Here is a 27,382-nt window from a genome sequence, read left to right as displayed (position 1 = left end):
TTAGGTAGATACTTTGACTCCTGCCATTCAACAATGCAGTAGCTGTTATAGTTCAAAACTATGTTATAAACCCACCTGCAAAATAAATCAATAACTTAAAAATCAATCTTATATAATAACTAAACTTTCTGTGGTAATCATTCCACAATATACACATATATCAAATCATTATGTTGTACACATCGTTATATGTCAATTATATCTCAATAAAACTGGAAAAATAACTAAATAAAATTTCCTATGCTGGAAAAGAAAAACAATATATCAAAATGAAAAAAAACAATAATCAAAACAAATAGGAAGTTTCCCCAAATCCTTAAATTTCCACATCTATAGGGTCTATAATGTCAGGGCAAGAATAATCAAAATGTTAGACATGTAGACATTTATGGTGGTTAAATATGTGAAATACCAACATATTTCCAGATGTAAATACAAGATTACCATCCAGTAAAATACCTTCAAACAGGAAATGAACCTCTAATCTGCTACATTAAATGCTAGAAGTCAAAGGAACAATGTTTACAGAATTCTGAGGGAGGACTGTAATCCTAAAACTCTGAACCCAGACAAGCTACCAATCAAATTTAAAAGGGAAAAATAAACACATTTTCATGAAAACAAGGACCCAAAGTATACCATACCATACAGCTTTTCTGAAAATACTCAAAGAATTTCAATAAAAATATGGCCACATAAAATTATTAGCAAAGGAGAGTGTGCCATACAATAAATAGTATGAAATTTCCAATAATGCTTACTTAGAGTCAAGGCTAAGTAATCCTGGTTAATGTGGTTAGAAATATTGAATGAATTTTATTTTTAAAAAAGATTTTATTTATTTATTCATGAGAGATATGGAGAAGAGAGAGGCAGAGACACAGGCAGAGGAAGAAGTAGGCTCCCCGAAAGGAGCCGGATGTGGTACTCAATCCTGGACCCCAAGATCACGCCCTGAGCAGGAGGCAGACACTCAACCACTGAGTCACCCAGGGGTCCCAAATAAAATAAAGAAAGAAGAAAAGAGAAAGAAAGGAAAGAAAAGAAAGAAAAGAAAAGAAAAGAAAAGAAAAGAAAAGAAAAGAAAAGAAAAGAAAGAAAAGAAAAGAAAAAGAAGAGGAGAGGAGAGGAAAGAAAAGGAGAGGAGAGGAGAGAAAAGAGAAGAGAAAAGAAGAGAAAAGAAAAGAAAGAAAAGACCATCCATTCTATGTTGAATTGTCATCGCATCTTTTTAAAAAATCACTTGACTGTATCTGTTTGGGTCTATTTCTAAACTCTGTTCTGTCCCATTTATCTTTGTGCCTATCTTTGCCAATACCAAACATGTCTTAATTACTGTACCCTTGGACTAAGTCTGAAAATCAGTTAACATGAATTCCTTAAAGTTCTTTGTCAAAATTGTTTTAGTATTTCAGTTCCTTGCCTTTCTATGTTAATTTTAAAATCAGTTTGTCAACAACAACAAAAATTCCCACTGGGGTTTTGATGTAATTATCTTGAATTTCTAGGTCATATGGAGAAAACTGACATCTCAATATTGAATCTTCCAATAAACCAATCCATTTATTTGGATTTCCTTTGATTCCTTCTATCAATGTTTTTCTTGGCTTTCAGCATACAGATTCTGCACATACTTTCTTACATATATACTTAAGTAGTTTTTTTAGTACTACTGTAAATGATACTTTTAAATAGCAATTTTGGGATCCCTGGGTGGCTCAGCGGTTAAGCACTTTGGCTCAGGTCGTGATCCTGGAGTTCCAGGATCAAGTCCCATATCGGGCTCACTGCATGGAGCCTGCTTCTTCCTCTGCCTCTCATGAATAAATAAAATCTTTTTTAAAAAATAGCAATTTCATGGTAACATTTTTATACACTAATAATAAAATAGTAGAAAGAGAAATTAAGAAAATTCCATTTACAATTGCACCAAAAAGAATAAAATACCCAGGAATAAACTTAATCAAGGAAGTGAAAGACCTATACACTGAAAACTATAAAACATTGATAAAAGAAATTAAAGATGACACAAATGGAAAAATACTCCATGCTCACAGATAAGAATTACTAATGTTAAAATGCCCATACCACCTAAAGCAATCTACAGATTCAATGCAATCTCTATCAAAATACCACCATTTTTCACAGAACTAGAGCAAAAATTCCTAAAATTTCTATGGAGCCATAAAATATGCTAAGTAGCCAAAGAAATCTTGAGAAAGAAAAATAAAGCTGGAGTATCACAATTTGATTTCAAGATATACTACAAAACTGTTGTAATCAAAACAGTATGGTCTGGCACAAAAACACCACATAAATCAAAAGAACAGAGAGCCCAGAAATAAATCCACGCTTATATGGTCAATTGATCCATGACAAAGGAGACAAGAATATACTATGGGAAAAAGACAGTCTCTTCAATAAATTGTATGGGGGAAACTGGACAGCTACATGCAAAATAATGAAAATGAACCACTTTCTTACACCATACATAAAAATAATCTCAAAATGGAATAAGGACCTAAATGAGACCTGAAACCATAAAAATCCTAGAAAAGAACACATGCAGTAATTCCTGTGACATCAGCCATAGCAACACTTTTCTAGATAGGTCTCCTAAAGCTAGGGAAACAAAAACAAAATAAACTACTGAAACTATATCAAAATAAAAAGCTTCTGCATAGCAAAGGAAATCATCAATAAAAAAGTCAACCTACTAAATGGGAAAAGATATTTGTCAATGATATATCTAACAAGTGGTTAATATCTGAAATATATAAAGAATTCACGTAATTCAACACCAAAAAAAAAATCAGATTAAAAAATGGCTAGGGTCACCTGGGTGGCTCAGTCAGTTAAATGTCCAACTTTTTAATTCATCCCTGGTCATGATCTCAGGGTGGGAAGATCAAGTCCCACATTGGCATCCATGCTCAGTGCGGTGTCTGCTTGGGATTCTCCCTCTCCCTCTGCCCCTCCTCCCTCACTCCCCACTTGCATGCTCTCTCTCAAATAAATAAATCCTTTTAAAAAATGGCTAGAGAATCTGAACATTTTTCCAAAGATGACATACAGATGGCCAACAAATAAAAATATGCTCAATATCACTCTTTATCAGGGAAATACAAATCAAAATCACACTGAGATATCACCATAATCTCTCAAAATGACTATAAACAAAAAGAAAAGAAATAACTGATGGTGAGAATGTGGAGAAAAAGGAACCCTCAAGCACTATTAGAAGGAATGTAAATTGGTGCAGCCATTCTGGAAAACAGTATGGAGGCTCCTCAAAAAAATAAAAATAATGACCAAATAATTCCAATATGGTATGGTATTTACTCCCCAAAATTAAAACAGTAATTCAAAACTATACATGTACCCCTGTGTTTACTGCAATATTATTTATAATACCCAAGATATGGAAGCAACCTAAGTCTATCAATAGAGGAATGGATAAGGAAGACATGGTGTATATTACACAATGGAATATTATGCAGCCACATAAAAAGGTGAGATTGTGCCATTTGAGACAACATGGATGGACCTAGAGGGTATGATCCTAAGTGGAATAAGTCAGACTCAGAAAGACAAATGCCACATGATTTCACTCACATGTGGAATTTAGAAAACAAAACAAATGAGTAAACAAACAAAAGCAAAATTAAACCTACAAATCCAGAGAACAAACTGATGGTTGCCAGAGAGGAGGAGGTAAGGGAATGGGCAAAATGGGTAAAGGGCAGGGGAAGATACAGGCTGTAATGTTGTTTTTCTTAATGGATGTTATCAGGTTATGAAAGTTCCCTTCAATTGCAAATTTACTGAGTTTTGATCAGAAATGGATACTAAATTTCTTCAAATGTTTTTTTCTGCATCTATTGAAATGATTGTTTTTTTCTTCTATAGTCTCTTAATACATTGAATTACATTCACTTTCAAATTTTAAATAATCCTTGCCATCCTGGGAAAATGCCATAGTCAGTCATCACATGTTATCCTTTCTGTATATTGCTGGATTTAATGTACTAATGTTATGTTCACGAGGGATATAGGTCTGCAGTTTTCTTGTAATGTTTCTGTTTTTCGTATCATGTGGGAAGGGTAAGGCTTGACTCTTGCTCTGCTGCCTTGAGGCAATCATTGCTCTGAGAAAGTATACAAATTATGGCTTGGACCTTCACCTTGTCATCCTATACCTTCTATCTTCCTTCTATCTTCTTTCTCTAGAGAAAAGATATTAGAGACTGAGATTTTCCAAGTATTACATTCTATCATCAACAGGAAAAGATAGTTATCTCTTTTACAAAGTACTGTTTATTTTCTTACTGATTTTGCTAAGACATCCACAATATTGAAAAAAATGATGATAACAGCTATCACTGCCTTTTATTGTATTTTAATTAAAAGTATTATTATCTCACATCTTACAATGCTTATTGTTTTTGTTTTTGCAAAGTTTAACATGTTGAAGTAATTTCCTTACATTCCTACTTTACTTTTATTTTTAAATTAGGAGGGGCTGCTGAATTTTATCAAATGTTTTCTCAGCACCCACTGATGTGATCATACGGTTTCTTGATAGGTTCCTGATACAGAACTATTAAAATCTTCAAGGCCTACCAGGTGCAGCACATTATTCTTTTGATCCACTGGTGAGTCTTATTTGCTAATATTTTGCTAAGGATTTTAACATCTATATTCATATGTAAGATTAAGCTATACTTTTCTTTTTTGTACAATATAAGGATTTGTATTCAGATTACACTGGCCTCATGAAATTAACTGGGGTTAAATAGTTTTAATATTGGATTCACTTGTCACTTAAAGGTTACCTAGAAATTGAGCTCTGAATTTACTCGCTTTCTGTTTTTGAATTACAAGAAAATTAAAACATAAAGAGTAAGGTATAACAATCAGCTTTGTTGAATTTTAACATTTTGCCAAATTTACTTCCATTTAAACAAGACACTTAAGACATAGTTGAAGTCCCCTAGGTATCCCTCCTTGATTCTATCCCCTTCCTTCCCATCCCAGAAGTAACCATCTGAATTAGGTTTTTAATCCATGCATGTTTTAAAAATATTTTTATTATAGGCTTGTATCCATAAGCAATATAATTTTATAAGTGTTAAAGCTTCATACAGGTGGTTATCATGTGTTCTGTTCCTTTTGCAAATTATTTTGTTCAATATAACATTTTTGTATTTACCTACTTTGATATGTATAACAGTTCCAGTTTATTTATTTTAACTACTGCATTGTATCTCATTATATAGTTCTTCCACAATTTATCCATTACCCACTGATGGACATTTGGGTTGATTCAAGTTTTCTCTATTACAAACAATGCTGCACTGCATACTCTTGGGTGCTTCCTTGTCCCAGTATTAACAACAACAACAAAAAGAATTTAAATCACCTTTCTATAATAACCAGCCTATTCAACTTTTCTACTCTTTCTTGAGTACATTTTGAATTATACTTTAAGAACAAGCCATTACTTAAGATTTAAAATGTGTTGTCAATGTTATAGGTAGAATCTAGATGGTGGATATAATGGATGTCCCAGGCAGGTCTTTCAACTTTGCTCTGTACTTGAAATGTCTCATACGAAAATATTGGAAAAATTTTGTTGACAAAGTTGCACATCATGTTCTCTTATACTTCTTTGACTCTTTTCCAAAGCACTGCTATATTTCATTTGTCATTACTTCTCACATGTATTTTTGCCCTCTTTATTAGGTTCATTAATCATTTCTCAGAAAGCCAAAATGAGTAGAATTTATCGTATTTTTAAGTTTACAATTTTTTAATTAATTTCAGTTATCTTTAATTCCTTCTTCCTTTAATTTGCTTTATTTTGTTATTTCCCTAATCTCTCAAGGGTACAACATCCCTTCTAGTTATTATTCATTAATAATGAAGACATTTTAGGTAATAAATTTTCTTCTGGGTATAGTTTATGCAATGATCCACAAATTTTGTTGTAATGTCCTCTTTTTCATTGCTTTCTTGGTAGTTTATAATTTCAGTTTTGATTTGACCCTCAATCCACAATTTATCTAGAAGTGTGACTTCTGATTTCCAGTTAAGAATCTTTTGGTTGTTTCATTATTTCTAATTTTACTGAGTAATACAAAATATAAAATCTCTTTTCTTTAACTTAATGTTTTCTTTAGGCCACATAATTAAACAACTTTTTAATAAAAAAATATATATATTCTCCTTGAAGGATATAAAGTAATATATAGCCATCAAATGACTATCTAGTTCTTCTATGTTTATTCTCTTTTTGCCTACTAGATCTGTCCTATTTTGAAATAATAGGACCTGAAATCTCCTACTATAGCCACATGTTTATCCATTTTCCTTGAATCCATTACAGGTTCTTAGTTTAAATTATCAGCCAAAATATTTTTTGTGCCTATGGCTCTTTTATACATCTTCTTAAACTGTGAAGTAAGTAATTTCATAAAATCCTGTTTAATGCTTTATTTCCTTGCTTCTGTGATAGATATTAATATTAACACACCTCTCTCTTTCTTGTTCATACCTTTATTTTAACTTTTCTTTACACTGTCTTAAGTATGATTTTAGTAAACAACATATATGGGCTGTCTTTTTTTTTGTAAATTTATTTTCTATTGGTGTTCAATTTGCCAACATATAGAATAATACCCAGCGCTCATCCCATCAAATGCCCCCCTCAGTGCCCGTCACCCAGTCACCCCCACCCCCCCACCCACCTCCCCTTCCACCTCCCCTAGTTCGTTTCCCAGAGTTAGGAGTCTTTATGTTCTGGCTCCCTTTCTGATATTTCCCACACATTTTTTCTCCCTTCCCTTATATTCCCTTTCACTATTATTTATATTCCCCAAATGAATGAAAACATATAATGTTTGTCCTTCTCTGATTGACCTACTTCACTCAGCATAATACCCTCCAGTTCCATCCACGTTGAAGCAAATGGTGGGTATTTGTTGTTTCTAATGGCTGAGTAATATTCCATTGTATACATAAACCACATCTTCTTTATCCATTCATCTTTTGATGGACACCGAGGCTCCTTCCACAGTTTAGCTATTGTGGACATTGCTGCTATAAACATCGGGGTGCAGGTGTCCCGGCGTTTCACTGCATCTGTATCTTTGGGGTAAATCCCCAGCAGTGCAATTATGGGCTGTCTTTTAAACCCATTTGACAGTCTCAGTTTTTTAACAAGTAAATGCAATACAAACATATTTGATTTTGTACAGGATATACTTAATTTTACTTCTTCCATCTTATTTTAGGTTCTTCATATATTTTACTATTTTACTTATTATTTCTATTAACTTAGAAATATATCACATTTTTTTCATGAATAAGTAGTAAGCTTCCTTTTCCTGGCACTCAAAATCAAACACTAAAGCTCATTCAGTAAAGTTGCAGGATACAAAATTACATTCAAAATTCAGTTGTATTTCTATAAACTAAAATTAATAACCCAAAAAGAAAATTAAGAAAACAATTCCATTTACAACAGCATTAAAAAGAATAAATATGTAGGAAGAAATTTAATTAAGGAGGTGTTATTTTATAACACTGAAAACTACAAAACATCATTAAAATTAAAGAAGACGTAAATAAATGGAATTTAATTGCTGGAAGGCTTAATATTGTTAAGTGTCAATGCCAAAGGAGAGCTGCAAATTCAATGTAATTCCTATCAAAATCCCAATAACATTTCCTGCAGAAATGAAAAAAAATCCTAAAATTCATGTGGAATCTCGAAGGACCTAATACCCAAAAAATCTTGAAAAAGAACAAAGTTGGAGTTCCTCACTTCAAAATTTACTATAAAGCTAGAGTAATCAAAACAGTGTGATACTGGCATAAGGGCAGACAAAAATATCAGTGGAATAGACTACAGAACCAAGAATAATCCTTCTATATATGGTCAAATAAATGATTTTCAACAAGGATGTCAAGATCATTCAATGGGGAAAGGACGGTCTCTTCAACAAACGGTTGGGGAAACTGGGTATTTGCATGCAAAAAAAAATGAAGGTGGATCCTTACCTTACATCATATACAAAAATGTATTCAAAATGTGTTGAAGACCTAAACATAAGAGCTAAAAATAAAAACTTCTAGAAGAAAGCAGAGGGGACTGCTTCATGACGTTGGGCCCAACAATGCATTTTTGGATATGACACCAAAAGCAGAGTCAACCATAGAAAAATAAACTGGAGTTACTCAAAATTTAAAACTTTTGAACATCAAAGGCACTATTAAGAGAATGAAAAGATAATCCACAGCATGGAAGAAAATATTTGCAATTCATATATCTGATAAGCAGTTAATACTCAGATCATATAAAGAACTCATACAACTCAACAACAAAAAGACAAACAACCCAATTTAAAAATTAGTAAAGGACTTGAATATTTCTCCAAAGAATGAAATATAAATTAACAAGAAGCACATGAAAAGAAGCAAAATATCACCAGTCACTAGGGAAATACAAATCGAAACCAGAATAATCTAGCACTTCACATCCATTAGGATGACTATTTAAAAAAACAAAATAAAACAGAAACTGAAAATAAGATTTGGCAAGGATGTGAAGACCCTTGTGCACTGCTGGTAGGAATGTAAAATGGTAGAGCCACTGAGGAAAACAGTATGTCAATTCCTGAAAAATTAAACATAGAATTACCATATGATCCAACAATTCCACTTCTAGATACATGCCAAAAAGAATTAAAAGCAGGGACTTAAACAGATATTTTTACACCAATGTTCTTTTTTTTTACACCAATGTTCTTTTTTTTTACACCAATGTTCTTAATAGCATTATTCACAACAGCCAGAAGAAGCAACAAAAATAGATAAAACAAATGTAGTGTGTGTATACACACACACACACACACACACACACACACAATGGAATATTGTTCAGCCTTAAAAAGGAATGAAATTCTAATACATGCTATAACATATATGAAACTTAAAAGCATTATGCTAGGTGAAATAACCCAGACACAAAAGTTAAATATTGTGTGATTCCACTTTCCACTTTTACAAGATACCTAGAATAGGCTTATTCATAGAGACAGAAAGTAGAATAGTGGTTACCAGGGGCTGAGAGAGTAAGGAAGGGGGAATTACTGATTAATGGGTGTACAGTTTCAGTTTGGGATGATAAAAAGTTCTGGAGATGGGAGGTGGTAGTAGTTGTACAACAATGTGAATATACTCAATGCCACTGAATTGAATACATTCAATGCCACTGAATTATTTCCCAATGTGGGGCTCGATCTCAAGACCCTAAGATCATGACCTGAGGCAAAATCCAGAGTCAGACACTTAACCAACTGAGCCACCCAAGCGCCCTAAAATGATAAATTTTAATGTGTATATTTTGCCACAACAAAAAAAAGTCATTTTAAGGAAGAGTTAAGGGGCTTCTGGGTGGCTCAGTTGGTTGAGCATCTGATTTCAGCTCAGGTCGTGATCCTGGGGTCCTGGGATCCAGCCCTGCATCAGGGCCCTCACTCAATGAGGAATTCACTTGTCCCTTTTCCTCTCCTTCTGCCCCTCCCCCTGCTCATGAGTGATCTCCCTCTCTCAAATATATAAATAAAATCTTTAAAAAAAGAGTTAAGGAACTCATACATTATTTGTCTTTCTCTATCTGACTTATCTCAGCATAATGCCTTCAAGGTCCATCCATGTCATAAATGGCAGGATTTCCTTCTTTCTCATGGCTAAATAATATTCCTGTGTGTGTGTGTGTGTGTGTGTGTGTGTGTGTGTGTGTGTGTGTATCACCTCTTCTTTATCCATTCATCTGCTGATAGACACCTAGGTTGTTTCCATACCTTGGCTATTGTGAAAAATGCTACAGTGAACATCAGTGTGCAGATATCCTTCTGAGATACACTGTGTGATATCATTAAATGTAGCATCTAAAAAATTAATTTGTAAAAACAGAGAGTAGAAGAGTGGTTACCAGGGGGTTGAGGAAAGAATGTGAGAGACGGTGTTTAAAGACATAAATATATATAAAAAAGACATAAATATTAAAAAATAAAATAAAAAATAAAGATATAAATATACAACTAGTAAATAAATAAGTTCTGAAGATTAATTATAAAGTTCAAAGTTGCTAAGCTACTAAATCTTAACTGTTGTCTACACAAAGAAATGATAAACATATGACATGATAAATTGCTAATGCTACTATAACAATCATATTGCAATATATAAATGTATCATACACATTAAACTTACACAATGTTACATGTCAATTGCATCTGAACTTTTTTTTTAAATGCTAAAAGAGCTAAGAAACTTTAAGAACAAGAGCAAAGAATGCTACACTTAGAAGAGACCTGGAAATAAGTACTTATGCTTTTCTATCTAACTTAAGATGACTAATTAAGTCCTAAATCTCCCTATAATTAGCTGGAAGTCATCTACTTGTGATAGGTCAGATCTATTCTGAAGAATAATGAATACATTTTGATGCCTTCTGATTAAATTACTAGAATACAAGTCTTTCATGTGCCAAACTAAACTACTCCATCTTATCCTTTGATCCTAGGAATCAAAGGTAGTCAGCATTAGGAATAAACAACTTTGCAGAATTATAACTGCTATCCCAGATGTATTGCTGGAGGTAAACTCCACTGAAAAGGGATGGCCAAGATCTTCCAAGATCCACTTCTAATTCAGTGAGTGAAAAGTAAACCTGCCAGTGGAATATATATACAATGGAATATAACTCAGCCATAAAAAAGAATGAAATCTTGCCATTTGAGACAACATGGATGCTGCTAGAGTATTATGCTAATTTTAGAGAAAGACAAATTACCATATGATTTCACTAGTATGTGGAATTTAAGAAACAAAACAAATGAGCAAAGGGAAAAAAAGAAAGAAAAAGGCAAACCAAGAAATAGACTCATCACTAGAGAACAAACTGTTGGTTACCAGAGGTGGGTGGAGGAATGGGTTAAATAATAGGTGATGAGGATTAAGGAGTGCACTTGTGATGAGCACAGGATGTTATATGGAAGTGCTGAATCACTATATTGTACACTTGAAACTAATATTACACTGTATGTTAACTAGCTGGAATTTAAATAAAAACTTAAAAACAAAGCAAAAAAAGAAGTATTTCATTTCCAATATGTAAACTATAGCCTTATCAGCTATGGCTCTTAATGCAAACACCAACAATGAACTACATAACCAGTTCAGTGGCTATGTGGCTGTTTCTGCAAAGGTGAAAAAAAAGAAGTCATCAACAATGTTATAAAAGCTGTATTGTAACTTGTTCAAATAAGGAAAACCACAATGAAGGCTCTGAAATGATGCTTAACTTAAAAAGCAGTCTATCAATGAATATTTTGAATAAATATGAGGCTGCTCAATATCTTATCACTATCATTTATTGAACACTCAAACGTGCCACATTTTACAATCATTATCTCTGATCCTCAGCATTTTTATTTCTCAAGTTGAGCAGTAGGTACAAAATTTCCATCATGTTATTCTTTATTGTCTTTTGCATATCAAAAATATTACATTTCTTTTTAAAGAAGGCTCCAAAATGTTAAGCTGCTTAGCTTGCCCGAGGTACCCAACTGGCACAGGCAACACTGGAACCCAGCTCTGCCATATTCTGAATCCTGACCACTTTCTAGTTTATCACTTCACCTCTCAAAAGCAGTATTCACAGCAATGACTGCAGACACCTCATTCACAGCCACTTTCCTTGGAGAGACAGCATAGCATCCTAGAACTAAAGCTATATGAAATAAACACGCACTAGGACAATGATAATTTGCAAGTGGTAACACCAAAGTACTAATCATGAAATCAGCATGTAATAGTTATAGCCTGGCCATATTAGCATTTTACAGCTTTTAGACAGCAACAGTATTGATACCTTTTTAAAAAGTGCTCATCAATGGTAGAGCACATCAAAAAAGCACACCGAAAGGGGAATGAACCAAATACAGAACCAGGTTCACTCGTTTTCCAGTACCATTGAACAAAGAGGATGTCCTCATCTGGTCAGGACCTGAACAAACAGTTCATGTGCTTGCTCTATTGTCTTGCTAAAGAACACACACAGGGAATTCTAGTTCCTTTGTTCTGACTCTTTTCTTACCTAGCCAGTTTCTGATTATAATTTAGCATCCCATGTACCTAGCCTACAGAACAACTAGACCATTTGACCTACCAACTGTACTCCTCATTCTAAATTAATAAATTTGTGTCCTAGATTTAGGCTTTTGAATTAGCACAACTCAGTCTCACCAACATGTCCAACCATCTCTGGACACTGATAGAGATGAAGGCCAGACATTTAGCCAAGGCAACCCAACCATTAAACTGTTCCTCAGAGGCCCCAAGCCAGAGAGTGTTCTTAAATGACACTATTAAGTAGCCCCTGATCGTTAGTAGTTTAATTAAGAACTGTATTTTAAACAGGGTCCATTTATGAAACTGTGTATTCTAAAATTATTAAAAACAAAAGAATTATCTACTCAAATAACTGAGGGGGAAATTCTTAAATCATCTATGTAAATGTTTTATACGCATTTATACACACTTGATGAATACAACTCCCTGCTCTCCCGTTTTGGGTAACTTACTTAATGTATCTAAACCTCAGTTCCACCATCTGAAAATTAGTCATCTCTACTTCATACAATTGTTGTGAAGATTAAATAAAATATTCAAATTAAGTACCTATCCAGGTACTCATACAGTCCTCAATTAACATTAATTTTGATAAATGGAGGGGATCCCTGGGTGGCTCAGTGGTTTAGCGCCTGCCTTTGGCCCAGGCCCTGATAGTCTCAAAGTATCTACTCCCAATATATTTATTAATCTACAAAGAGAAAAATATTAATTTTACAATAGAAAAAAATCTATTAGACACCACCCTAACCAAGTGACCAAGGTTATCATCACCAATAATCTAAACCAACATCACAAATGAGTGGGAAATATCAGAAAGGGAGACAGAACATGAGAGACTCCTAACTCTGGGAAACAAAGGGTGGTGGAAAGGGAGGTGGGCGGGGAGTGGGGGTGACTGGGTGATGGACACTGAGGGGGGGCACTTGATGGGATGAGCACTGGGTGTTATGCTATATGTTGGCAAATTGAATTCCAATAAAAAAATAAAAGGAGAGGGAAAAAAATAATAAAATAAATAAAAAATAAGCCAACATCACGTACCCCCTGCTACAATGCACTGAGAAAGTTGTAACACCTCTGTGGTATTCTTCCCAAAATTTATAACCTAAATCTAATCACAAGAAAACATGACAAACCCAAATTAAGGGACATCCTATGAAATAACTGAGCAATACTCTTTAAAAGTTCAAGATCAGGGACGCCTGGGTGGTTCAGCGGTTGGGCCTCTGCCTTTGGCTCAAGACCCTCAGGATCGAGTCCTACGCCGGGCTCTCTACATGGAGCCTGCTTCTCCCTCTGCCTATGTCTCTGCCTCTCTCTCTCTCTCTCTCTCTCTCTCTCTGTGTGTGTGTGTGTGTGTGTGTGTCTCATGAATAAATAAATAAAATAAAATAAAAGTTCAAGATCATGAGGGACACCTGGGTGGCTCAGCAGTTCAGCGTCTGCCTTCGGCTCAGGGCGTGATCTCGGAGTCCTGGGATGGAGTCTCACATCGGGCTCCCTGCATGGAGCCTGCTTCTCCCTCTGCCTGTGTCTCTGCCTCTCTCTCTCTCTCTTTCTCTCTCTTTCCTCTCTGCCTCTCTCTCTCTCATGAATAAATAAATAAAATCTTAAAAAAAATGAAAGTTCAATATCATGAAAAACAAGGAAAGACTGAGGAATTGTCACAGTTTGGAAGAGACTAAGAGGATGTAGCAACTAAATGCAATGTAGGATCCTAAATTGGATCACAGCATTGAAAAAGGACATCAGTGGGAAAACTGGTGAAATCCAAATAAGTTCTGTACTTCATTCAGTCAATATTATTATAATTTTAATTTCTTAAGTTTTGATAAATGTTCTCTGGTTAAGATATCAATATAAGGGGAAACTGAGTGAGTGGCATACAGGAACTTTCTATACTACCTTTGCAACTCTTTAGTTAGTAGCAAATTATCTCAAAATAAAAAGTTAAAAAAAGAAAATGAAGTAGTAAAGGAGTGGTACCACATTGCCGATACTCCCAACCCTACTATTCCCTTCAAAAAAAAATCTATATTTAACAGCCCTTTGATCTTTTCACTAATTCTAATCTCTAAGCCGCATTCTTTTTTTTAAAGATTTTTATTTATTTATTTCTTTATTTATTCATGAGAGCCACAGAGAGAGAGAGGCAGAGACACAGGCAGAGAGAGAAGCAGGCTCAATGAAGGGAGCCTGATTCGGGACTCGATCCCGGGACCCTGAGACCACACCCTGGGCCCAAGGCAGGCACTAAACTGCTGAGCCATCCAGGGAGCCCCTCTAAGCCGCCTTCTTACTATAAATTCTCTCTATTGTAAGTTTTATGAAAATAGTGCCTGTGTCTGCTTTTTCTCCCTATTATGTCCCTAGTACTTAGCACAGTTCTAACACATTGTAGAACTGAATATTTATTTGTTGAATGAATGGACAGATGAATGGCAGCTGTGTGTATTGCATTCATTTCCTACTTCTGTTGTAACAAATTGCCATAAATTTAGTGGTTTAAAACAACACAAATTTATTATCTTCTACTTGTGAAGATCAGACATCCAAAACGAGACTCACTAGAATAAAATGAAGGTATTGGCAAGGCTGTGTTCCTTCTGCATGCTCTAAGGAAGAATGTTTCCTTGCCTTCTTAGCTTTTAAAGGTTGACCATGTTCCTTGGCTCACGGCCCACTTCCATCAATCACATCACTCCAACCTGTTTCCATCATCAGATCTCCTTCAGACCATGACCATCCTTCCTCTCTTTTATAAGGACCCTTATGATTATCTTTGATCTACCCAGATAATTCAGGGTAATCTACCCACCACAAAATCTTTAATCATATCTACAAAGTCCTTTTTGCAATATAAGGTAACATATTAATAAATTCCAGATATTAAGACATGGGCATCTTTGGAGTGCAAAATTATTCAGTCTACTAGATATATCAATTTGTTCTTTTAGCCATCAGTTAGCTCAAAATTAATTTTGAACCAAGAATATAAATGATATTTCCCAGACCAAGTCTGTCTCCTGCCACTCTTACCCTTTGTCATTTTATGAAAACATCTGCCTTTGGTTTATACTTGATAAATTTACGTGACCAGTTTTTAAACAAAGAGACTAGAACAAATATATTTAAGCAAGCTTTATCTCTCCTCCCTTCAATGGAATCTTCTTTGTCCATGAGAGTATTCCACTTTGAGGGCAAGGTCAGATGAAGAGAGAGGGGAATCAAACTGAATATCACTATTTTGGGTGTGCCTATATGTAATGAAGCATTTTCTTATGTGGCTCAAAGAGAATCTGGAAACGTTTCCAAGAAGACCATAAAAAATATTTTGAGAGCAAAATAGCAAAAGTATCCCAGAGTGAATACTTTGGACCACAATATTTATTCAGAAACAGAAATTCTAGCATACATTTTTTAAAATTTTTCTTTTAGAAATTCAGCTGTTTTCATGTTATCTAATTCTAATTTTACAATTAACTGTAGGGCTGGTATTGAAAAATATACTTCCCCAAAGTGCTTTTAGATAATGAATGAAATTAAAATGGAAAAATAAGTTTCTCCACAATTTTAAAACCGGTTATATTTCCATGTGTAAAAGGAGAGTGCTGTTGATTTTCAAGTTGTTAGTGCAAGAGGAAAATATTACAAATTGTTGTGATTGACTCCTTCTAAGAGTTACTAAGCAAGCCTTTCAGTAACATCTGACCAGGTCTTTCAACATTATGAACTAAAATAGTCTTCCAGACAGCACTTATGACTGATAGCCCTGACTCACGGTAAATTACCAATTTACCAAGTTCTTTACAAAGAACAATAGATCAGCCTTTCCACTAAAGCATAAATCAAGTTATAGAGACCATAAAATATGACAAAGTGTTGAAATGCAGATGTTTACAGCCAAATCCTAAATCTGACCTATATCATCAAAGGGTTGGTTTGTTTAACATCCTCAAAGTCAAATATCAGCAGTAAAATCTCTCTCGCACGATTCTTTGCACTGCCATAAGGTCAATGTATTCTAAACAAATGTACATGGAGCTTTTAACAACTGCTACACAAGGCTCAAATATCCACAGTAGGGGGGAATACCATTAAGAGAAAAAGGTATAAAAGCCTTTTGTTAAGCTATTAAATCGAACATGCAAAAAATAAGATTAAAAAAGAAAAGAACTGCCTAATTTCAGGGAAGATTTAAGCAAGAGGTGTTATAAATGCAATAAAATATAGTTTAAATATTTTAATGATGTTAATAAATAGAAAATACATATCAAATTGATAACAAAAGTATAGACATACTCATTCTTTGTATTATACACACAGACACACACATAAAGATCGGGGAAGAATTTGGAATACTTTAAATTATTGACTGGGATGTTTTTCTAGAAAATTGTTTAACTATATAATAAGACTTTGTGAAAAAAATATGAGAAATTATACATTACAAACTGCATCATACTCAAGTTAGTTTTTCCTAATTCCAAATATGCAGAAAATTATGTCTAAAAATTGTATCGATTAAATCCACTAATTCTGACATTCCTTTCAGAATAGAAAACTGCAATTGTTCTCAATGCAAATTAAAATGTATTTTATATATTTACAACATTTGCTCCACATGAGATATTCCCAAATCTGGCTATGTGTCCAATCAACTGGAAAACTTTCAAAAAAATAAGGTCCTGGGGCCTCTCTCTTAGAGAATCTGATTTGGAAAGTCTGGACCAGATATCAGGAATCAGTATATATGATATAATATAAAGTTCATGTTGGTGTATCAAGGGAACCCCTCCTCTGATCAGCTAGCTCTTGCACTGGTACCTTTTTTCAGGGCTTTTCAAACATACTGTGCCTACTGTGTGTACATCACCTACGGATGCCACTAAGAAGCAGATTCTGATTCAGTAGGTCTGGAATGAGACATAGGAACCTGTAGTTTTAATAAGCTCCCAGGTGATGTGCATGCTGCTGGTCCAGGGCATCACTATTCAAAGTATGGTCTGAATACTTTGAATAGTGAGACCTTATGGGCTCTTTCAGTCTCTCCACAGGTGAATGATAGAAGGCACTCCCCTAAGCAGTCTCTACCACTAGAATATTTTAAGTTTTACCTAAGCATCCTTTAGCATGGCTATACAATTTGCAAAATACTTGACATATTTTTACTATGTATCCTACTACCAAGTGAATGGAAATTATTTCCCCAATTTACAGAGCATCACTAAAAAATGAGCATTACCAATATCACAATGCAGAGATGAAATTAAAATGTACATAATTTTCACTGTATCTACAAGGATGTTGATCACAACCATGTTTATAATAGTGAAATACTGGAGAAAATTCAGGATGTCCAACAATAGAGGACTGATTAAATAACTTATAAGGATGTCTATTAAAAATAATAATGTAAATTCACAATTACTGGTACTGAAAAATGTTCATGATAAGTAAAAAGAAAAGGTTTTGTAAAACCTTATAGTAACAATCCCACTTTGTGGGGAAAAAATAGTCATATATACATTTTTGAAGAAAAATAAAAGAGTCCAAGGGATCCCTGGGTGGCTTAGCGGTTTAGCGCCTGCCTTTGGCCCTGGCCGTGATCCTGGAGTCCCCGGGATAGAGTCCCGCTCTGGGCTCCCTGCATGGAGCCTGCTTCTCCCTCTGCCTGCTTCTCTCTCTCTCTCTGTCTCATGAATAAATAAAATTTAAAAAAAAAGAGAGAGCCCAGAAAGATATAAACTAAAATGTTTAAAAGTATCCTCAGAAAAGTGGAATTTCAGGTGATTTTGATGTTTATTTGTTCACATGACCTAATATTTCTACTGACACAGACCTTATAAAATTCTGAAAGGGGAACAAGGGAGGGAGAAGAAAACCAAGCAAATCCACAGATGCACACATCTTTCAAGAACTACTAGAATGGCTTGACTGCTAGTTAACTTGCATTCCAGAGAGCTAAGGGACTTTCTACATTCAAAGCACTTAAAAAGCTTGTTAAAATTGCAGTCTTGCCTCCTGTCCCAGACTTACAGAATCTGAACCTCTGACAATAGGCTCTGGAATCTGCATATGAAACAAACACTAACTTATAAACAGTGAAGTTTCAAAACCATGTTGTTAAACAAAAAGCTCCCTAGAAATGCAGGAACCTGGACTAAATTTCAACCTATCTAAATAGCAATGAGCAGGGATTAGCGGTGGGAGTCTGCCTTCAGCTTAGGGCAGGATTGAGTCCCAAATTGGGCTCCCTGTGAGAAGCCTGCTTCTCCCTCTATGTCTCTGCCTCTCTCTGTGTCTCTCATGAATAAATAAAAAAAATCTTAAAAAAATAATAAATGGCAACCTACAGCAAATTCAGAATGTGTGAAATCACAGCACCTACATATACATCAACATGAACAGAGACCACTGGAATGTGAATAACAAAAACCTGTACTTAGTGACTTGCTCTGTTCAATCTTAATTTTAAGCATCTCATGTGAACACTGACATTTCCCATGGGCTGACTGAGGTCACAAAGGTTTTCTTTATATTTGAACTACATCTGCCTAAAACAATTCTTCTTATAGAATTTCTGTATGATGTTCTGTTCCCATTTAGTCCTTCATTAGTTAAAAGTACCACATAAATATTATGGAACCAAATATCTAGGTAATTCAACTATTCTGTTGTTTTCATTTCTCCTTTCTAAACACATTCCAGTTGACTACCTCACTCAGCAGGTTCTGGTGATTATTTCTTCCAGAGATCCTCTTTGAGGTAAATTTAAAGCACAGACAAGTTTATATTAATAGAAGTCCTCCAAGAATCAAGCTTAACATTTTCTGTTCTGAAAAACACCATGTAAACCCCAAAAAAACTGTTGAAAGAAAAAGAGAAAAGGGATGTATCACACTAAATATATCCCTGACATATCATGTTCCCAAATACTTAGTACAACAATCAACTAACTAAAAGCATACATTTACTAAAAGTTTTCAAAGTGAGACCTCAAGAGTTTTGGAGACATACCAAGGTTAATAAATTAGGGTTATTTTCCCAAAGAAAACACTCATAGACGTTTCCCCCTTTAAAACAGAAGGGAAAACAACAGGAGGGAAAAAAGACTGCCATGGGCTCTAAGAATATCCAGGAAAAGAGCATAATTTCAGGAAGGTGGGGGACAAGCCTTTCATTTTATTTTAATCCATGATATATATTAATCCTGGATCATTCAGAAGGCCAGGCCTGTTAAAACTGAAATTTATTAAAACCAAGGAGACTATATACCCACCTGCAGCTCACACCAAGCAACTTCAACCCAGGTTTCAGTGTCCAATCCTTTATATACTGTTTTAAATGCTCCTCTTCCCAGCTCTATGTCGAATTTCAGGAACCTGCCACTAGGAGAAGTAGCTACAGCCTTCATTTCTGCTTCTTCTTCTATTTCCTTTTCATTTTTCTCCTTGAAACCATCTTTTGAGGACTCTGAGGTTGCCTTTGAACACTGTCCGTATCTGACTTCTTGTCCACCTGCTAGCACGTTTGTCGGAAGCTTTTCCACTCTTGGCATATTTATTGCGGTCTTCATTCTCTCACCTTTGGAGGAAGATTCAGCAACTTTATCATCTTCCATCATCTCGACACTCTTTCGGAAGAATCTTTTCCTTTCTGTAGTTTCCCCAGAAGCAGAGAAAGCACTACTTTTTTCCTTCAGTCTGGCTTCCACCGTTAAAGTTGCTACAACCCGAGGAGCTCTGTCTTCCAGTGAAACTCCATCAGGTTTCTCAGAATCTTCTGTACTAGCTGGCTCTCCTGAATCAGTAGCCATTGTAATTGAGGTTGGTACTACAATTTTTCCTGTTCCACTCTTTAGTCCAGTTACATCTCAGGTAATTATCAGAACGGACTTCCGTTTATGTAGTCTTATGTTTCCATAGCAACCTGAAAGGGGGAAAAGGATATTTTAAAATCACCCCACAAAGGAAATCATTAAGGAGAAAACAAGTCACCTGATTGTTTAATCCTTTTTTTTTCTTAATAAGAAGTTTGTTCTTATTCTGTCCAACCTTAGCAACCAGGAGACTCCAGGGACTGCGTCTTATCTTGTTTACCACTGTAGTCCTCAGTGCCCAGCAGACTACTTGGCATACATAGCTCAGTAAATCTTCATATTGCATAAATGTTGGTTAGGAACTTAGTTCTCAGCACCAGCTATCAGTCTATCATATTTATTTTTTTTAAAGACTTTATTTATTTATTTATTTATTTATTTATTTATTTATTTATTTATTCATGAGAGACACAGAGAAAGAGAGAGAGGCAGAGACATAGGCAGAGGGAGAAGCAGGCTCCATGCAGGGGGCCTGATGTGGGACTCGACCCTGGGTCTCCAGGATCATGCCCTGAGCCGAAGGCAGGCACCAAACCGCTGAGCCACCCAGGGATCCCAGTCTATCATATTTAAAACAAGTATCCAAACCCCGAGTTCACCTAGCTACAAGGTAGGTAACGCACAATAAGTAAAATAAACACATAAACACATAAAATAAACCACCAAAAAAGTGGTTTTTATCTAAAATTCTGAAATTAATCCAGTAGTAATATTTTTATTGTAGTAAAGTATACTTAATATCAAATTTAACCATTTTTCAGTGTACAATTCAGTAGCACTAAGTACATTCACAATTTCCAGAATTTTTTCATCATCCCAAACTGAAATTCTGTATCTGTTAAATTCCCCATCTCCCCAGCCTCTGGTAATCTGTATTCTTCTTTCTGTCCCTATGAGCTTGCTTATTCTAGGTACTTCATATAAGTGGAATCATACAATATTTTGTATGAATCCTTTTGTGTCTGGCTTATTTCACTTCACATAATGTTTAAAATTCATTCACGTTGTAGCATGTATCAGAATTTCATTCATTTTTAAGGCTTAACAACATTCCATCATGTGGATATACCACATTTTGTTTGTCCATTCATCTGGTAAATGGATTGAGTTGTTTTTGTTTTGTTTTACCTTTTGACTATTGTGAATAATGCTGCTATGAACATCTAATGGTAGTTTCAAATAATGCAAATACTTGTTTATGAGCTTATCTTCAGATATTGGCAGAAAGAAACTGCTGCCAAATATTAACACAGTATCCCAAAAAATGGCAAAAAAGATTTAAAAATATGCATCTATGCATCCTGTTGAACCAGTAATTTCATTTATAGGAATTTGCTTAGAAAATAGTCAAGAACCGGGATGCCTGGGTGTCTGCCTTCGGCTCAGGACGTGACCCCAGAGTCCCAGGATTGAGTCCCACATCGGGCTCCCTGCATTGAGCCAGCTTCTCCCTCTGCCTATGTCTCTGCCTCTCTCTGTGTGTGTCTCTCATAAATAAATAAAATCTTTTAAAAGAAAATAGTCAAGAATCTGGGCAAAGATTTAACTACAACACAATTTGGAAAAACTATCCTAAACATAAGCCTAATAGAGGTTTAAATACCAAAATGAGATGTGACATAGCATTAAAAAAAAAAACACACACACACACACACAAAAAACACTGCAATTCTGGGGTGCCTGGCTGGCTCAGTCAGTAAACTATGCAACTCTTGATCTCAGAGTCATGAGTTCAAGCCCCATGTTGAACAGAATTGAACAGAATCTGTTGAACAGAGTCTACTTAAAAAAAAAAAAGTTAAAAAAAAAACTGCAGTTTTTAGTGAGATGAAAAAAATTCCCTATATGTTATATGGTTAAATGAAAAAAGAAATACATACAAGCTTCCATACACACACGTACACACTATATTAACTCTGAATGGTGGAATTATGAACATTTTTCTTTTTGCTTTCTTGTATTTTCTAAAACTTTCCATAATGAATGTGTGAACCTATAAGGAAGAAAAAGTTTTTCAAAAATGGTAAACTATCAATAAGAAAATTCTTCCCTTCTCACCACAAACATGCATCACAAAGTTAAGCCTATATACCTTTATCACGTTATGTGCCCTAAAAGGCACAATTTGTCATGTCAAACCAAGAATATACAGAACTGGGACGCCTGGGTGGCTCAGCGGTTTGGCGCCTGCCTTCGGCCCAGGGCATGATCCTGGAGACCCGGGATCGAGTCCCACATCAGGCTCCCTGCATGGAGCCTGCTTCTCCCTCTGCCTGTGTCTCTGCCTCTCTCTCTGTGTGTGTGTGTCTCTCATGAATAAATAAATAAAATCTTTAAAAAAAAAAAAAGAATATACAGAACTATCAAATTTGAAAACCTGAAGAAAAACCTCCCTGAACTATAACAAAATGAGGAGAAACACCCCAAACTGTTCTATACATTTTAGACAAGTCCTATCAAAATTCCAGATGGTTTCTCTGCAGTAATTAACCAGCTGATCCTAAAATTCATATAAAACTTCCAGGGACCCAGAATAGCCAAAACCAAAGCCATCTTGAAAAAGAACAAAGTTGCAAGACTCATACTTCCCCAATTTTAAAACCTACTACAAAGCTATAGTATTAAGACAGTGTGGTACTGGCATAAGGATGGCATAAGCAGAGCAAAAATAAACAGTCCAGGAAAAAATCCACATATTCATGGTCAATTTAATTTTCAACAAGGGTGCCAAGAATATTCAATAAAGAACAGCTTTTCAACAAATGGTTCTGGGACTACTGGATATCTACATGCAAAAACCTGAAGTCAGATACTCTAAGTAAGGTTTCCTGGAAAAGATACACAAATTGAGTCTTGAAAAAAGAAAATTAAAAAAAAAGAAAAAAAAAGAAAATTAGCTGATCCAAGCAAAGGGAAGATCACAAGCAAAGTCATGAAACAGTGTGGAGTAAGCGTATATGAGTGGTACCATGAATAGTTTACTCACCTATTAGAAGCAGGTAGATGAGGACAGAGAGGCAGTAGTCATCAAAGATTTCTATGCCATACAATGTAAAATAGGGATACCAGTTAGAGAGCTACTGCCATAATCCCGGAAAGAGATGCTGAGGTTTGAATGAAAATAGTGGCAAGAGGGGGCAGATTCCAGACATGTTAAGGAAATACTAAATACAAGATTTACTATCTAAATGAATATGGGTGTGAGGCAAAAGGAGAATCTATAAAAATCCACAGAAATTTGCCTATCAGATGACAGTACTAGGATATAATTGTTAATTAATACCAGAGCTAAAAGGTGCTGAGGTTACACTGACAAATCAATACACTTTGAAAGTCATCTAATAAGACGAGTATTGCCTCCAAGTGAGAAAAAGCATCTAACAATGCCTCAGTGAGGTAGAGATTTTCTCTTTAACTTATTCTAACATAATTTTAGACTTGGGGGGGGGAAGCCCTGCAAGAATATACAGAGGATCTAGTATGCCCTTTACTCATATTCCTCAAATGTAAACATTTTAGGTGAGATATTCTTAAGTAAGAATAATATTATTCACTTCACTTAATTAACGGTCATTTATCCAGAAACCTCAAGAGCAATGATCCATAAGTAAGATAAAAAGACTTCTAAGCAGACAAAAATAGATAAAACTAGAGAATTTAAGTTGGAAAAAGCCTTCAAACATTTTTAACTGCATAACCTCTTTTTAAAAATTAATTCTTACTCAGAACCCTAATATAAAAATAGAGGAACCAATAGTGCTGCTCTGGTATAATAATTCTAACATGTTTAGTCACCTGGTTTCCCAAACTATAAGGATAAGAAGAAACAATTAAGAGGAATGGGGAAATGAGTGTTCCCTCAGTCTTCTTAATTCTAAAAACCAACCCAAGACAAAAATTTTCCTAGAGACAAGGAGGGACATCTGTAAGTATGACAAAATGGGAAAGAAATAATTCAATAATAACAGTAGAAGATTTTAATACCCCATTCTCAGTGATGAACAGAACTAGACAGAAAATCAAAAATAATCTGGAAAACTTAGCCAATACAACCAACCTACTTGACCTAATGGCCATCTACAGAACACTCCTATAAGAGCAAATTATACATTCTTTTCGAGCACATATGCAAAAATTTCCAGAGCAAATAATACACTATACAATAAATCTCAGTAAGTTTAAAAGAATTGAAATCAAAGTATGCTATCCTACCACAAAAGAATTAAATTAGAATTGAACAAAATAAGGATAGATATATATATGATTGACCCTTGAATAACATGAGTTTGAATTGTGCAGGTCCATCCATATGTGGATATATGTATTATGGTATTGGGAATTTGCTTTCCCCTCTTTATGATTTTCTTAATAACATTTTCCTATAGCTTACTTTATTGTAAGGATACAGTACATAATACATATAACATACATAATATGTATTAATCAATTGTTTATGTTATTGGTAAAGCTTTGGTACACTATTATTACTAAGTTTTTAGAGTCAAGTTATATGCAGATTTTCCACTGCACAGAGGTTGGTGCTCCTAACCCTCACATTGTTCAAGGGTCATTTGTAGATCGATGGAACAGAATTGAGAGTCTAGAAGTAAACCTTAACATTTATGGTCAATTGATTTGCAAAACAGAGGCCATGACCACTGAATGGGAAAAGAACAGTCTTTCAATGAAAGGTGCTAGAACAACTGGATATACCACATACAAAAGAGTAAAGTTGGACCCCCACCTCATACGCAAAAAAAAATGAACTCAGAGTAGATCACAGACCTAAATGTAAGAGCTAAAACTATAACGCTCTTAGAAAAAACACTGGAGTGAATCTTAGTGACTTTGTGCTAAGCAATGATTTCCCAGGTACAATAACAAAAATACAAGTGATAAAAGAGAAAATTGACAAGATGAACCTCATCAAAATTTAAAACTTTTGTGCTTCAAAGGATGCTACCAAGAAGGTGAAAAGCAAAAAGGCTGACCGAAAATATGTGTAAACCACATATCTGATATGTGATAACCATATATCTGATCACTGTTTAGTCAGAATATATAAGGAATTCTTACAACTCAGTAATGAAAAGATAAATAATCCAATGGGCTCTCTTTTTTTTTCCAATGGGCTCTCTGAATAGACCTTTTTCTAAATAAGATATACAAATAGCCAATAAACACATACATGAAAAGATGTTCCACATCATTACTTTTCAGGGAAATGCAACTCAAAACCACAACGAACCACAACGAGTACTTCACACTCGTGAAGATGGCTACAATAAAAAAGACAGAACATAACAAGTGTTGGTAAAGATGTGGGAAAAAATGGACTCCTCATACATTGCTGAAGGGAATGCAGAATGGTACAGCTGCTCTGGAACCCAGTCTAGCAGTTCCTCCAATTAAGCATTGAGTTAATATATGACACCATCTTCCCAAGAGAAATGAAAACATATGTCCACACAAAGCTTTTACACAAGTGTCCATAGCAACATTATTCACAAAAGCCAAAAGATGGAAACAATAGAAATGTCTGTCAACTGATAAACAAAATATGTCATAACCATGGAATGGAATACTATTTGTCAATGCAAAGGAATGAGTTACAGATGCATGCTACAACAAGGATAAACCCTGAAAACATAATGCTAAGTGAAAGAAGCCAGAAGACAAGACAATAGTCTGTATGGTTCCATTATATGAAAAGTCTAGAATATGCAAATCTATAGAAACAGAAAATAAGAGTAGTTGTCACCTGGGGCTGAGGTATATAAGAATATGGGGATCCCTGGGTGGCTCAGTGGTTTAGTGCCGCCTTCAGCCCAGGGCGTGATCCTGAAGACCCGGGATCAAGTCCCACGTTGGGCTCCCTGCATGGGGCCTGCTTCTCCCTCTGCTTGTGTCTCTCTCTGTATCTCTCATGAATGAATAAATAAAATCTTTAAAAAAAAGAATTCTATAAAATTTATGAAAGGATTTTTTTTTAAGATTTTATTCACTCATTCATGAGAGACACAGGAAGAGAGAGAGGCAGAGACACAGGCAGAGGGAGAAGCAGGCTCCATGCTGGGAGCCCGATGTGGGACTCGATCCCGGGTCTCCAGGATCATGCCTGGGCTGAAGGCAAGCACTAAACCGCTGAGCCACCCAGGCTGCCCAAGCCTCTCATTTCCCAAAGGAGATCTGGGGCCAATTACTTTGCCTCATTCATTGTTGATTTCATTTGTGAAATTTCACAGTACTGATATGAAAATACACATATAAACCACTCAGCACAGTGCCTGGCACAATATAATAATTAATAAATAGAAGCTTTTATTGTCTACATCTTAATAACCCCGTGGGGCAGCACTATATTAAAGCACTATTCAACAATACTCTAAAAATCATTAAATGATTTTCAGTAGACTCACTTAGCAAGGCTGATAAGTATATAATACACTCTTTTAAAGCTTTCCAGTAATAAACCATGTTGGCATTGCTTCAGTGACAAGGAAATATCTTTCTTCCTCATTCAGCAATACAGAAACACACTTCACTGAAATAGTCTGCAAAACTCAGGCCTCAAAACTGAAGCCTCTTACTAAGTTCAATGGCTGTACGTCATAACCTTTCCATGACTATTTTTTCCTTCATAAAATGCTAACAAACTAGAAATATATATAAAGGTAACTACAAAAGCACTTCTATGGACATTGAAATTATAGGGAAAATCTCAAAAATGTGTACCCTATATCTACTCCTTTAATCTGTTTGATAAATAATCCTGGAGCATCTGAGTCAAAAGTCTGAAATAATTTTCCCCCATAGCTTATCATGGTTCTATCCATGAGAAATTCATCATAAAATCAGTACTTGGTCAATCAATGGCTCAAGAATTTCAACTTTAAAACCAGCAATTGAAAGAAAACACATAAAGTCAACCTACCTAATGGGAGATAATATTTGCAAATGATATATCTGATAAGGGGTTAATGTTCAAAATTTACAAAGAGCTCATACAACTCAATACACAAAAAACAATCCAATCAAAAATGGGCAGGGGTGCCTGGGAGGCTCAGTCAGTTGAACATCTGGCTCTTGCTTTCGGCTCAGGTCATGATCTCAGGATTGTGAAATGGAGCTCCATGCTCAGCACAGAGTATGCTTGAATTTCCCTCCCTCTCTCTATGCCCCTCCCCCTACTCATACTAAACTAATTAATTAATTTTAAAAAATAGGTGGAAGATCTAAATAGACATTTTTCAAAGACAAAGAGATGGCCAACAGACACATGAAAAGATGCTG

At 35.1% G+C, this 27,382-nt stretch overlaps 1 protein-coding gene across 4 annotated transcripts in view; it reads right to left on the bottom strand.

Moving 5' to 3' along the window:
• Window positions 1-27,382, bottom strand: part of WNK3 (WNK lysine deficient protein kinase 3) — a 154,114-nt gene that overhangs the window by 110,542 nt on the left and 16,190 nt on the right. For all 4 annotated transcript variants that reach the window (XM_072817553.1, XM_072817552.1, XM_072817554.1 and 1 more), the window contains exon 2: window positions 19,490-20,139. In XM_072817553.1, coding sequence (XP_072673654.1) covers window positions 19,490-20,026 — 537 coding nt within the window. In that variant the 5' untranslated portion in view covers window positions 20,027-20,139. The remainder of the gene's footprint in view (window positions 1-19,489; window positions 20,140-27,382) is intronic.

Source organism: Canis lupus, chromosome X (assembly GCF_048164855.1).
Source record: "Canis lupus baileyi chromosome X, mCanLup2.hap1, whole genome shotgun sequence".
NCBI lineage: Eukaryota > Metazoa > Chordata > Mammalia > Carnivora > Canidae > Canis > Canis lupus.
This window is presented reverse-complemented; position numbering and strand designations above follow the sequence as displayed.